Source organism: Rhea pennata, chromosome 27, assembly GCF_028389875.1.
Source record: "Rhea pennata isolate bPtePen1 chromosome 27, bPtePen1.pri, whole genome shotgun sequence".
Classification (NCBI taxonomy): domain Eukaryota; kingdom Metazoa; phylum Chordata; class Aves; order Rheiformes; family Rheidae; genus Rhea; species Rhea pennata.
The window spans coordinates 595,949-608,963 of NC_084689.1; the positions used below are offsets into that span (position 1 = coordinate 595,949).

Consider the following 13,015-nt stretch of genomic DNA (forward strand, 5'->3'; position numbering starts at 1 on the left):
AACTCCCCCCAAACCCACATCCTACACTCCACCCTCCACCCCAAACCCCAGCCCATACCCCAAACCCTAAACCCTAAACCCTCCCCCCTACCACCACAGCCCTGACACAATTCACAAGACACCGGAAGCCATCAGGAGCACCAAGGTTTATTGTTCCTGCGTCAACACCACCCACTTCTGCATAACACAAAAAAGACAAGAGGAGCAACGGCTTTCCCGGCTTTCGCCCACTAGCCCCGCTCCATCCGCGGATTTGCAGTGGGCGACAGCCTGGCATGCTGCTGCCCCATCCTCAGGGACATCCTTTGCCTGCTGGGCTTGAATGGGACTGGCAGGTGCCCTGTGCCACAGGAACAGGCTGCAGACAAGAGCCAAGTGAGCCCCTGCCCCGCATGTCTCTAGCTGCTGCAGACACACAAGAAGCCCAACACATACCAGAGACATGCACCAACACGCAGGACAACACCCACAAGCACCCTCGTGCGTCCCACACAGCCACAGGGGCTACGCCGGCAGGCCAAGCTCTGCCTCAGCACCTTGGCTGAGCAAGCCAGGCAACCAGCAGGAGCTCTGGCCATGTGACACTGAGGAGCCAGGCTGCACCAGTACACATACAAACATATAAAAGACACTATATCATATTTAAAAACAGCCCATTACCCCCCAAATAAAAGGCAGGTCTGCATATCAGTTTCTTACACTAACTGCAAACCAGAGCATCAGCAGTCATTCAGACCAGGCTGGCCAGGAGACCAAGGACTCTGCAGGAGAGCTTTGCCTCCCACTGCAGTGCTTAGACACTGGGGCAAGAGACCCTGAGCTCAGGCCAGGGAAGGGATGCCTAGTCCTGCCTCTCAGGCCAGGATGATTCTCTTTAGGCAGAAATCTTTGTCCCGATCAACTCAGGTCCAAGTGTTCTTGCCTCTCTGGATTTCTCTCTAGTCCTCAGTCTTGGGTCTGATCTAGATTTGAGGCAGCTCTTTTGTTCACCAAGCTGCTTTTGGTGCCCTTACTGAGGAGTTGGGCAGAGGCTGAGCTTTACTATAAGCTCCATTGCTGGTGTCAGAGTGCTGGTCCTGAAGCAAAACACTTTTCTCACCAGGCAGGTGACAGAGCAGAGGCTCTTCCACTTGCTCAGGGTTTGCTCAGCCACACCTGAGCCGAGGAAGAGCCAGCAGCTGCAAGGAGCTATTTCATCACAGAAATACCTGGGCCAAAATCACCCCAGAAGCCCCACAGTGCGCACAAGCAGTTCTGGTCCAGCCTGATCATTTTTAAAATCACCTGGGCTATAAATAGACACACACACACTTCCAGGCAGAGCAGCTCCTGCTGGGAAATAGTGCAGCAACCAGGGAAGCAGGGCAAGCACAGCAGATAGGCACCTGCTTTGCCCACACCTTGCACCCTGAGCATGGTGATATCTCATAGCACCATACAGCCTGCAGTTCCTCTGCTAGATTAACAGCAGAGAGCACTGGCTGGGGGGGGGGGGGAGGGCAGGGTACAAAACAACAATAAAACCCCCAGACAATCTGGCCTCTGCAGTAAGCATGCCAGCAGCTGAGCAAATGTCTCCACCCCAGTGTGACAAGATGAGCAGTTCTCACCCCTTTCCATCCCTCAGCTGCAGCCAGAGGGGCTGGGAGGGCAGCGTACACCGAGTTCAGTCCTGCACTGTCCAGACTGTGGTCGCGCTTCGCACATGAGCCAGGGGCCAAGCTTGCAGGCTGAGTCCACTTATCCCTGAAGGCGTCAGAGTGCTGTTGCTCAGAGCAGGCCCGGGGCTACGTCAGGATGGAGGGCATGGCTGTAAGTCCCTTGCTTTGCACCACATATCACAACTGTCATCTCAAGCATCTGCTTTCAGAGGTGGGGAAGGGAAGAGCCCCAAAGCAGGGCACACGGATGGAGCCGATCTGCGCTGTGTCTCACGGTCCCTGCACTGTGCAAGGGGAGAGGCCGGCAGCAGACCAGGCTTATCCAGATGACAGGGACCAAGCAACTGGGAGAGGCCAGGAGCAGATGAACGAAGCCTTCAGCACACCAAGCGAGAGGCAGGGCATCCTTTGGTGTATCAGCTCATTTGCTCCAGGTAGTCTGAGAGCAGAAGCTCAGGGCGCAGGAAGACGCGGTGCTTGTTGCTTACTTTCATTTGGCGTTTCCCTTCGATGTCTGAACCTGGCGGCAAGACAGAGCAGTGAGTATGCCACAGTCCCGCAGCAGGGCATCCCGCTGCAGGATACTCCCAGCCCAGCTGCATTTCCCTCCTCACAGCTGCTCTGCTCTTCCCGATGAGTTCCTGCAGCTTATTTCTAACAAAGGTTCCCCCATGCTCCGGAGAGGTGCATAAAGAGCAATGATCCCCTCCATCCTCTAGCTCTTCCCACGCTGGCACCACAGGCTCCACTTCACATCATTTGAGTGCTCTCGGCATTTTTAACAAGTAGCTACTAATGAAACGCTGAGCAGCAAAGGCTCATCTGCAAAGGCCAGTGCCTCTTGTAGGATGCCTTGGCAACAGGACCCTTTAAAGAAACCCACGGAAAAGATGCAGGCATGGTTGCGCTCTGTGGCTGCTCTTGTAACACAGCAGCCGCAAGAGAGCGAGTCAGACAAGTAGCCTGTTGCTTAGAGCCATGCAAACCCCAAAACAAGATGAGACATGGCTGCAGCACTGCAAATGAGATATCCCTAGGCAGAGCTGGGCCTGGCCATGACCTTGGCTGATGGACTTCAGCCCACGAGTTACATGCACATGGTATCCTGACCACTGAGCCTCCAGAGGCGTGCAGGGTGACTGGGAGCAGGAGGGATGTTCAGCACAGAGTAAAGCCTAAATGGTGGGGGGAAAAAGGTACAAACCTCTGTGTGAGGGGACAGCCCACTCTCAAGGGGGGGCTGAGCTCCCAGGATGCAGGGCAGGATTCAGCCCCGTTTAGGTCAGTCCAGGAGAGCTGTGCTGTCCCTCCCTGCACCCTTTGCAAGCATAACCGCACGGCAGCCAAGGCAATGCTGGGACTGCCCGGCCACAGGCAGTGACCGATATCGCTCACCAGCCACAGCCGCTGGCTAAGCGGTGCGAGTGCAGCTAAGGCTCCCAAAGGGGTTACAGGCAGTGGGAGCAGGAAAGCAGGGTTATCTGTGAGCTGCAGCAGAAGGTGGGGCTGGAGGAGGAAGGGAGGAAGAGGCTGGGCTGGAGACATGAGATAGTGATGCAGAGAAGGGGAAAAACAAACAAACGTGAGGCTCTTACTAGCAGAGACAAGGTCCATGTACTGGCAGAGTGCGTGGAGCAGGAGTCGCTCAAAGCTGGGGAGAAGAACAGGAGAATTAGAGCTGCCATGTCTCAGACCAGCATCTTCCCATGTGCTGTCTTGCCCAGCTCCCAGCAAACTCAAGGATTAGATACAGGGAGCTCGAAGGAGACTGCAGAAATACCTGTTGTCCATCAACGCTGTGTAGACCGAGTGAGGGGTGACAGAGAAAAAGGCCAGCAGCTCCTCTTCCAGACACTCCAGGGTTCCCTGGAAGGAGAAGAAAAGGCCATCAGCATGGAGAGGGCAGCACTGGCAGGGCCAGTAACAGGCAGGTCCCTCAGTAACAGGCAGAAGCTGTAGAGCAAAAACTGTTTCCCCATACCCAAACCAGCACCTCCTGGGCAAGCAAAGCAGCTTCCGTCACCACTCAGCTCTACACCTCTCCCAGACATGTGGTTTTTGCCTTTAAGTTGCAAGGGGCTGGGCAGAACCCAAAGCAGTTTGTGATCACAGTCACCTTCCTATGCTGTGTCTGCACAGTCCCCAGCAGTTAACCCCAGCAGCTCTCAGGCAGACAATCTAGATGCGAGACGGCAGAAAGGCACATGGAAATAAACTACACCTTCCCTTTCCAGTCCTAGAGGCAGGGAAGAATCTGGCTCCTGTCAGCTCCATGCTTTGTGTGCCAAGTGTTGGCTCATGTTCAGAGCAACAGCAGCTAGAAAAGCATTGTGCCTCACATTTCTTTTCCTCCTGACAGTCAAAGATCAGCTTGAATGCAGCTCTTTGGAGCACTATAACTCCAGAGACAAACAGTAGAAGCAGGTCTCACTGGAGAACAAATTGAGCAGAAGCCAACATGCAGGAGGAGCTGAGGCTGCTTTTAGAGACAGGGCTCTAATTAGAACAAGGAAAACAAACAGAGCAGGAAAACAGCACTATTGAGAAGAGAGTGCAGAGAGCCAGGCACCCCCAGGGCCCAGGAAAACAAGTGTCTGTACACACATCACAGCCCACAGGCTGCATGTGGCAGCTTGGCTCCCCAGGCTAGGCGGCACAAGACCATGCTTGTCTTCATTTCGGATTTAATTCTCTACTCAATAGCTTACACAGTTTGACCCCTCTCAGAATGCATTTGAGTTCTTTCAAATGTCCTTACTGGACAACTCTGAACAGCCCGAAGGCTCCTTTACTGCCTCTGTTGGTGAACAGGCTTCATATCTCCAGTCACCAGCTGCTCAGTTTGCAGAGACTGAGAAACTACCAGGTAAAAATGTCCTGTAACTACCAGAGAATACGGAGCCAGGAATACCCATCTGTCCCAGAAGTTAGATTTGACCAGCTGTTCCCAACTAGCCACCAGTGAAGAGGTTATAAGAGAACAGGAGCACATTCCTCTAGAGCTCATTGAAACTCAGCACTTGTTCTGGCTCAGTGGCTGCACACAAGGTCAAGCGGACAACCTTCAGGATGCATCCTGGATGAAGCCTCCCGTGCAGTTCTGGCACCCGGTGCCCTGTCTGCCCCACAGCCCAGCCGCCCTCAGCAGTCATCCCCAGCTCACCATGGGGATCCTGCCCCGTTTCAGGGTGGAGCGAAGCCGGCGGCTGATGCGCTGAAAGCACTCCTTGGGTGTGTAGGCAGGGTGCTCTGGAGTCGTTGGAAAGAAGAAAGAAGGCACTTGGATATGGTCTGCATCCCCGGTGCCCCTAAGCTGGCACTGTCTGTAGCCATATGGCAGTTACTTGAACAGGCATCACTGCTCAGATGACCAAAGTCTCCCTAAATGCCCCAGAGAATCCCAGCTAGCCACCTTCTTTGCTTGTGGAAGATGGATCTGCACAAACTCAGCGTGCACAAACCCAAACCAGTAACATCCTTCCCAAGAGGGGAGCATTTGGAGGGTGCTGAAATTCAGGAGCAGCACAGCAGGGGTGGAATTGCAGAATGGCTGCTGTGCCAGTCATTCCCAACTCCCATGAACCCTCCCAGGTCCACGATGGGGTCCACCAGGTGCTAACCACTCCCCGCAGCATCTCAGGGTTGAATTCAGTAACTTCTTAACCCTACTGCAAGTGGACAGTGCAGGGAGCAGGATGCAGCCCTCAGGGAAGAAAGCACTTCCCAAAATGCACACAAACACTCAAAGAAAAGGGAGAAGGTCTCTAGGCCCACTTCCCCTCCCCACACCTTTCCACTTGTCTTCACTCTTCACAGGCAGCTTTCTCTTGTGTTTCTTCCTGGCTTCCTCCTCCAGGTAGACCAGAACTCTCTCTTGCTCTTCTCCTGACCGGTTCATGAAGTCATTCCAGATCTGATAACACAAGCCACCAGGCCCCCATTGCAGAGACATCTCCAAGGAGCACCCAGCTGTGTGCAACCCCCACTCAGAGTCCTACCTGAAACCCCAGGAGTCTCCTCTTCACCCACCCCAAACCCATCACTCTTCTTGGAGCTGTTCAGACAAGACAACCCAGTCTAGAGAAGCAGCAGTGACCATCCCTGCAGCTTGGAGAGAGATGAATAAATGGGGCTGGGCAGAGCACTGCAGCTGTGACACTGGCCAAGCCAGCATGGAGGCAGATCATGGCTGACACAAGCTACAGCAACAATAATCCTTCTCCTCACCTCTTCACGGCCCGAGTGTACGTAACAGCTTGAAACAATTGCTTTGGGAGGAGATGCAGATTTAGCACTCAGAGCTAGCAAAGGATGCCAGGAGTCCATGATAGCCCAGCCGTGCAATCCAGCCTCAAACTTAGGTCCATGTTAGGTTTTCTAAGCCTGGTCTGCTTAAGTAAGAGGAGAAGAGCTCTCTGCAGAGCCAAGAGTGCACAAAGTCCACACATAGAGCCCATGCAGAGTCAAAACCCTGAACATCAAATATAGTAAAGAAGCCAAAGTTTCAAAATGCCAGGTTACAGAGCAGATATTGCGATACCAGCTGGGCAGAGTGAAGCAACAGAGGGATTTAGCAAGGGGCCAGCACTGAAGGAAGCACTGCAGCCTACACAGGGTTAATCTCTCTGCATGCACAAGCTGTGCAAAGCTGCAAGTGATGGGAGCACACAGCAGTGCTGCAGACATTGTAGGAGACAGCAGCAGACTTCACTAAGCAGGCCAGCCAGCCCCTCCCAGCAGTCCTCCAAACTGACTTTGGCTCTGAGCAGGATCCAGCTCTCGCACTGCACATCTGGCCCTGTACCCTGAGCAGCTCAGATTGCCCAGAGGTCCCACCTGCCCCACAGAACCAGGGATCCTAAGCCCTGACCTCCCACTTTGCACCATGCAGCTGCAGATGGGTGCCAGGCGCTCAGATGCCACCCCAAACTCTGACACAAAAAAAACACTGCTTGGGTTTAGGAACATTGCTTCAGCCCGGGGAAGGAGAGGGCTCTTCTGACCACAGGACTGAAGGCACAAACCCCACATACTGTTGGAACTGGACCCAAAGTCTCCTGAACAAGCTCTGAGCTGGACAGATGTCTGTGTCCTACCTCCACATAGGTCTCGTTGTTACAGGCCTCGGTGAAGATGCTTGGGGTAGCAGAGTGGGCAAGCTCTCCCTCATCATTCCCACATTCGTCTCGTTCCAAAAGCGTCATAAGATAGCGAGCTAGGAGAGAAAAACAAGGCCCAAGTCAGGAGGGAGTGCCTTCAGAAAGGCCCTGCATCTTCAGCATCACTTCTATTTGCACCATGCAGCATAGGGGAGAGCAAGAGAATGTGGGGCAGATTCCACCTGCCTAATACACTGCAGACAGCCCTGGAGAGAGACCCAGCATGGGAAGAGTTGGCTCCCAGAGCCCACAGATTCTTACTGTTCTCCAGCCTCTGCAGGCTCTTGCGCCCCTTGGCTTTGGGGATGAGGTCCGAGTTGCGGATGGCCTTGTGGATATAATACTGCTTTCGCTTGGAGGGAGAGAACCTCTTGGACGGAGAATCCTCCAGGGGAGGCAGGCAGTCTTCAATCCTCCTATAGAGAGACACAACAGAAGGGACTGAGCACACCTGAAATCTCCATGACCCAGAACGGCTCAAGGAATGAGAGGGCAAGGAGCTGCATTGCATCTGCCATAGTAGGCATGCTAGGGAGAGGCAGATGGGGGAGCTTCAACCATCAGTTATGTGGAATAAGCATCACATCCTCCTGCATCAGGCCCCTTACCATTCAACTCACAGCCTTATTGGCATGCTACCCTGCTAAACCAAGTCCTGCTCCAAGGATTTGATTTGTTTAAAGCAGCTGTGTATTAGCAGCAAGATGTTCTGGGTAATTAACTCTACCAGCACACAAAGCAAAATAAAGACATTTGCTTCCACAGAGCAGAGACATCTCAGCTAGCCTCCCCACAAAGTAGGATCTCAGACACTCCAAGGTTCAGAGAGGGACCCAGAACATGCCCACATGCAGCTAGGAGTACACCTACCAACCTTTGGTTTCCCAGCATCACTTCTATTTGCACTATGCAGCCTGGGGGAGAGCAAGAGAATTTGGGGCAGATTCCAGCCAGAAAGCACTGGCAGGAGCCAGCAACACCTTGCCTGCCACAAAGCCCCCAAAGTGATTTGCAAAGGGCAGGTATCCTTTCCATCAGATAAACAGAAGCAGAGTTAACACCTGGCCTGCCCATACAACTATTCTCAGAGGAGGCTGATTCTTCCCTCCAGACTGTTACACTGGTGTGGCCGTACCTCACAACCCAGGTTTTCCCTCCTCCCCCGCTGGCATAAGAGCCTTTCCTGCCGGTTCTCCATCCTCCTGGGTCCTGTCCTGGCTCTGGGCAGAGCTGGGAACAAGGACAAGGAGCCTGAGCTCGCCCTCGAAGGGCGATGGGCTGTGCGCCCCTGTCAGCAAGGCAAATGCCAATGGACACAGTAACAAACAGCACATCGACCGTTGTGCAGCACGAGCAGACGTGTGCGTGGAGCTGGCACTGAACTGCCTCAGCACCACTGAGGGCACTCACTAAACGAAATGCGACATGCCAGGCAGGCCCCCAGCAGCAGCACCCCTTATTGCAATAAAGCTACAATCCCCAGCAGAAAGACTCTACTCTGCAAGGACATACATCAAAGGTGTCCTGGCTTTTATTCAAAATAATTCTATTTAGGGTATTACCTATTACATGCAGAATTTAGAAGTGACCATAACTTAGCTGATTTCCAGTTAAGACCGCATGGGCAGTGAGAAGCTCACTGGACATTTAACGCAACCATTTTACTTTCAAAACTTATTCTTGTCCTGCTGCTTGGGAAAGCCTTGGTGCCCAGACCTGGAATGGGCACCACCTTGCAACAGCACTGACGCAGTTATCCCCAACATCCGGGAGCAGCGAGGGCTGCACTGTCAGACTACAGCAAGCCAACCTGGAAAGGCAGACAGCTTGTTACTTTACTTCAGTGCCTTGAGTTTTTTACTTCCCCTGGATGGGGCAGTAACTGAGCCTCTGACACTGGGGAGAAAAAACTAAGTCAGAAAACCTCTCCCTTGCTTCCAACCAGAAAGGAAACAGTGACAGGGAGTGCCTTGCAAAACCAAAAACAAACAAACAAAACAAACAAACAAAAAAACCCCACACCACTAACAGGGATGCATGTAATTCCAGTGATGACTAACAGATCAGGGTGGAGAGCTGTAATCTACGTAGTAAACAAAAGATGACCATGGCCCATGGATAAATTTTTGATATCAAGGCAATTGAAAAAAGAAAAAAAAATGAGTCATGTCATCTGTGGTCCCAGTGCAAAGGTTTGGGTGCACAGAGGTAAGGGGCCGTGGGCCTGGCACTCCCAAGGGGCAGTCACAGCTCATGTGCAGGGACTACATGCGTTTGCCTCAACGGCTTACAGGAGCCCTTCAAAAACAAGGAGTCCAAGGTGATGCAGTAAATATTTATTCTGTTTCTGTATGTGACGTAGCTCTGACTCAGGGCAATAGGGTTACAAGGAAGTCTTTCTCTGTTGGAGGAAGGAGGAAAAAAAGTTAAAAATAGCTGGGCAAGTGTCGCCACAGCAGAAGCGCTCACAGTCGAGAGGCCGCCCTAGTCCTTTTAGCTGTGGGGACTCCTCCACTGCTGGCTCCTGCACAGCCACTGTGCACTTTGTGTCACAGCACAGACCCCATGCAGAGCCCTGGAAGAAAAAAGGACTCAATCGAGAGTTGCAAAGATCTGTTGGGGATGGATCTGTCCTCCTTACCCAACCCCAACCTACTCCGAGGCTGAGGCTTAGGCCACAAGCCATGCTCTTGGCCATTCTGGTATCCTTCATACTTCAGCTCTTTTACTGCATGTCTCAGTGGTCTCAGGTCTTCAAAGGCTGTTTGCTGAGGTGCTCAGGTGTGGTGCTCACAGCTCCTGGCACCCTGCCTTGACTCACTTCACTGCCACATCCGTGATTCAGTGAATGATTCAAGGTGCCTTTCTGTCCCTTGTAAGAACTGCAAACATGAGCAAGGTGACACCTCCACCCTAGCTGTGAATCCTGGTCACTAGCAGAGCTCTCTGCACAGAGGTACTGCATCAGTGCACCAAGTCCACCCAAAAGGCTGTGAACTGAGTCACCTGTGCATTGCACTGCTCACCTGGGGCTGCAGTTCTGCCCAGGCACCATCCCAGCTCCGGGTGGTCCACCTCCACCCTCAGCATGGCCATGCATTCGCAGCCACGCAATCTCTCCAGGAAGAGAGCTGAGTCTGGGAGACTGCAGCTTTGGCAACCCTGGCAGAGCACTGCACGCTGTCTGTAACACAGCGGCTGTGGCACTGCTCGTGCGCAGCAAACAACACAAAACAGCAGAAGGCTTGCTCCTGGGTCTGATTAGGAGCGTCACTGCTCAGCTGGGCAGGAAGCCACAGGAGCAGCCAGCGGCTGCCACGCTGGGGCCCCACAGAGCAACAGGCAAATGAGTCAGCGCAGCTGGAGCTCTGCAACATCGCCCTGCCACTTAACAGCAGGATTCATTTCCAGTCCGGGAGATCCACAGGTGACAGTGACCTTAGGACTGTGCCAGCATAGTCAGGCTTTTCAGCCTCAGGCACCCCGCCCCGAGCAAACAGCAAGTCTCGGACAAGCTCCATTTCCAGTCCCTGTATAGGTAACTGGAGAGTCGAGATCCTCTTACACGCAAGCCGCAGCACTGAGCCAAGCTAAACTCAGGCTGCAACTGTCTGCTGTCACCCTGAAACAGGGCAGGTTTTCCTGCAGAACTTCTCCCCTGACTCCTAAATTACCTGCTGGGCCAGGACTCCTGCGTCCTCTACTGATTTCCACAGCAGGCTCCTCTCAAGGGGAGCCTGACCCCTTGCTTGCTGCAGTTTTTCCTTGCCACCCGGCACACATGCTGTGAGGAGCGTTCGAGACAGACTCACAACACAGTCACTTCCTCCAAGCCCTCAGATATTGTTGGCACCACCAGCTCTGTCAGCAAGTTCCCTTTCCTGCCTGGTTAGATGCCAACGCTGCCCAGGCTCACCCTGGCCTCTCCAATGAGCACCTAAAACAGAGGAAGAGTCTTCGAAAGGAAGAAGTCCACCTCCACCCTCAGCAAACCACAGCTCTGAAGTCCAGAGCAAGGATTGCCATGATGAGCCCAACTCCCGCTTATTCCCAGGAGCAGAAACAACCACAGACAGCTCCTGTACCACAGCACAGGTGCTTTAGGGCAGACTCGCTCCTTTCCTGTCCACATGGCCAGCAACTGCTTCCTTCCACATCAACCCAAGCCTGCCGACAGCCCAGCCAGGGCCCTGCTGCAGCTGCAGGAGCTGCTGGCCTGTCCTGGCTGCACACATGGGAGGCCCAGTCATCCAGCAGGGCCAGGGGCTGCCAGCTCCACAAGGACCACGACCTGGTTCCCCACCACAGCACACGGCCTCTCAGCTCGCTCGTCCTCGCATCGCTTCCCCACGAAGCACCTGTGACCTTCAGTAGGATAAACACTAATTAGCCCATTATCCTAATCACGTTCTCTTGTCTCTGACACAAATTCCTTCAGGCCCAGGCCCTTTCCTGTTCCTGGTTGACAGGGCAAAAGGTCTCCCGGGACAGAGCAACACCCCATTGCCAGTGCTCCCCTTTGCTCTGCCCCACACCGCGGCACAAGCGCTCAGGGCTCTCCTCACTCCCGAGCTGGAAGGGGAGGGATGGTGCTGCCCCGGCCTCGCTGCCTCAGTGCCCTCTCCGGGGAGCCAAGGACGGGCTCCTGCGGCACAGGAACACCCCCAGCCCAGCGACCGCCACGCGGGAGCGGAACAAGGCACCTCCCGGGACTGTTTCTGGGCCTCAAAACGCTGCCTCAGGGCCAAGGCGCAGGAACGAGCGCGCTTCGGGGCGCGGGCAGCACCGCAGCCTGCCCCTCGCCGGCACCCGGGCACGAAGCCCGCAGCAGCCCCCCGCTCCGCGCAGCCGGGGGGCACCCAGAGCCACCCCACAGCGAGGCCGCCCCACAGCCTGCCCCGGGGACAGCCTGCCGGCAGCCCCGCAGGCACCCCCAGCCTCCCACCAGCAGCCCCACAGGCACCCCACACATAGCCCAACCCTGCCACGGCCAGCCCCACGGGCGCCCCAACCCCGCCACGGCCAGCCCCTCGGGCACCCGAACCCTGCTCCAGAGACAGCCCCACAGCCAGCCCCACAGGCGCCCCAACCTCACCACAGCCAGCCCCTCAGCCAGCCCCTCAGCCAGCCCCATGGGCGCCCCAACCCCGCCACGGCCAGCCCCACAGGCACCCCAACCCCGCTCCAGAGACAGCCCCACAGCCAGCCCCACAGGCGCCCTAACCCCGTCATGGCCAGCCCCACAGGCACCCCAACACCGCTGCAGGGTCGGCCCCACAGGCGCCCCAAACAACTCACAGCCAGCCCCTCGGCCAGCCCCACGGGCACCCCAACCCCGCTCCAGAGACAGCCCCACAGCCAGCCCCACAGGCACCCCAACCCCGCTCCAGAGACAGCCCCACAGCCAGCCCCACAGGCACCCCAACCCCGCTCCAGAGGCAGCCCCACAGCCAGCCCCACAGGCACCCCAACCCCGCTCCAGAGGCAGCCCCACAGCCAGCCCCACAGGCACCCCAACCCCGCTCCAGAGGCAGCCCCACAGCCAGCCCCACAGGCACCCCAACCCCGCTCCAGAGGCAGCCCCACAGCCAGCCCCACAGGCACCCCAACCCCGCTCCAGAGGCAGCCCCACAGCCAGCCCCACAGGCACCCCAACCCCGCTCCAGAGGCAGCCCCACAGCCAGCCCCACAGGCACCCCAACCCCGCTCCAGAGGCAGCCCCACAGCCAGCCCCACAGGCACCCCAACCCCGCTCCAGAGACAGCCCCACAGCCAGCCCCACAGGCACCCCAACCCCGCTCCAGAGGCAGCCCCACAGCCAGCCCCACAGGCACCCCAACCCCGCTCCAGAGGCAGCCCCACAGGCGCCCCAACCCCATCATGGCCAGCCCCACAGGCACCCCTACGCCGCTGCAGGGACGGCCCCACAGGCGCCCCAAACAACTCACAGCCAGCCCCTCGGCCAGCCCCACGGGCGACCCAACCCCGCTCCAGGGCCGGCCCCACGGGCGCCCCCCGGCCGGCCGGCCGGCCGGCGCCCCCCGCCCCGCTCACCGGCAGGGCTCCTCGGGGGCCCGGCCGCGCCCCGCGGCGCCGCCCGGCAGCACCACCATGGCCGCGCCCGGCCCCGCGGCGCCCGGCCGGCTCCGGCCTTAAGGGGGCCGCGGCGCCCGGCCTGCGCCGCCCCGCCCCGGA

The 13,015-nt window shown here is 56.4% G+C and overlaps 1 protein-coding gene across 3 annotated transcripts; it reads right to left on the reverse strand.

The window, feature by feature from the left end:
• Nucleotides 1-131: 131 nt before the first annotated feature.
• On the reverse strand, nt 132-12,957 carry R3HDM4 (R3H domain containing 4). Of its 3 annotated transcripts, none has more exons than XR_009960873.1 (8): nt 7,082-7,932; nt 6,758-6,876; nt 5,451-5,574; nt 4,825-4,910; nt 3,442-3,527; nt 3,257-3,312; nt 1,611-2,181; nt 132-358 (listed from the first exon to the last, which is right to left on the reverse strand). XR_009960873.1 is itself a non-coding variant. In XM_062596167.1 (8 exons), the coding sequence occupies exons 1-8, from the start codon at nt 12,931-12,933 to the stop codon at nt 2,078-2,080; spliced, it is 789 nt and encodes a 262-aa protein (XP_062452151.1). In that variant the 5' UTR covers nt 12,934-12,957; the 3' UTR covers nt 132-2,077. The 3 variants fall into 3 exon arrangements, 2 of the variants coding, with proteins under 2 accessions (XP_062452151.1, XP_062452150.1); XM_062596167.1 differs by adding an exon at nt 12,875-12,957 and having other exon boundaries at nt 132-2,181; nt 7,082-7,236; XM_062596166.1 differs by having other exon boundaries at nt 132-2,181.
• Between the last annotated feature and the right edge of the window lie 58 nt (nt 12,958-13,015).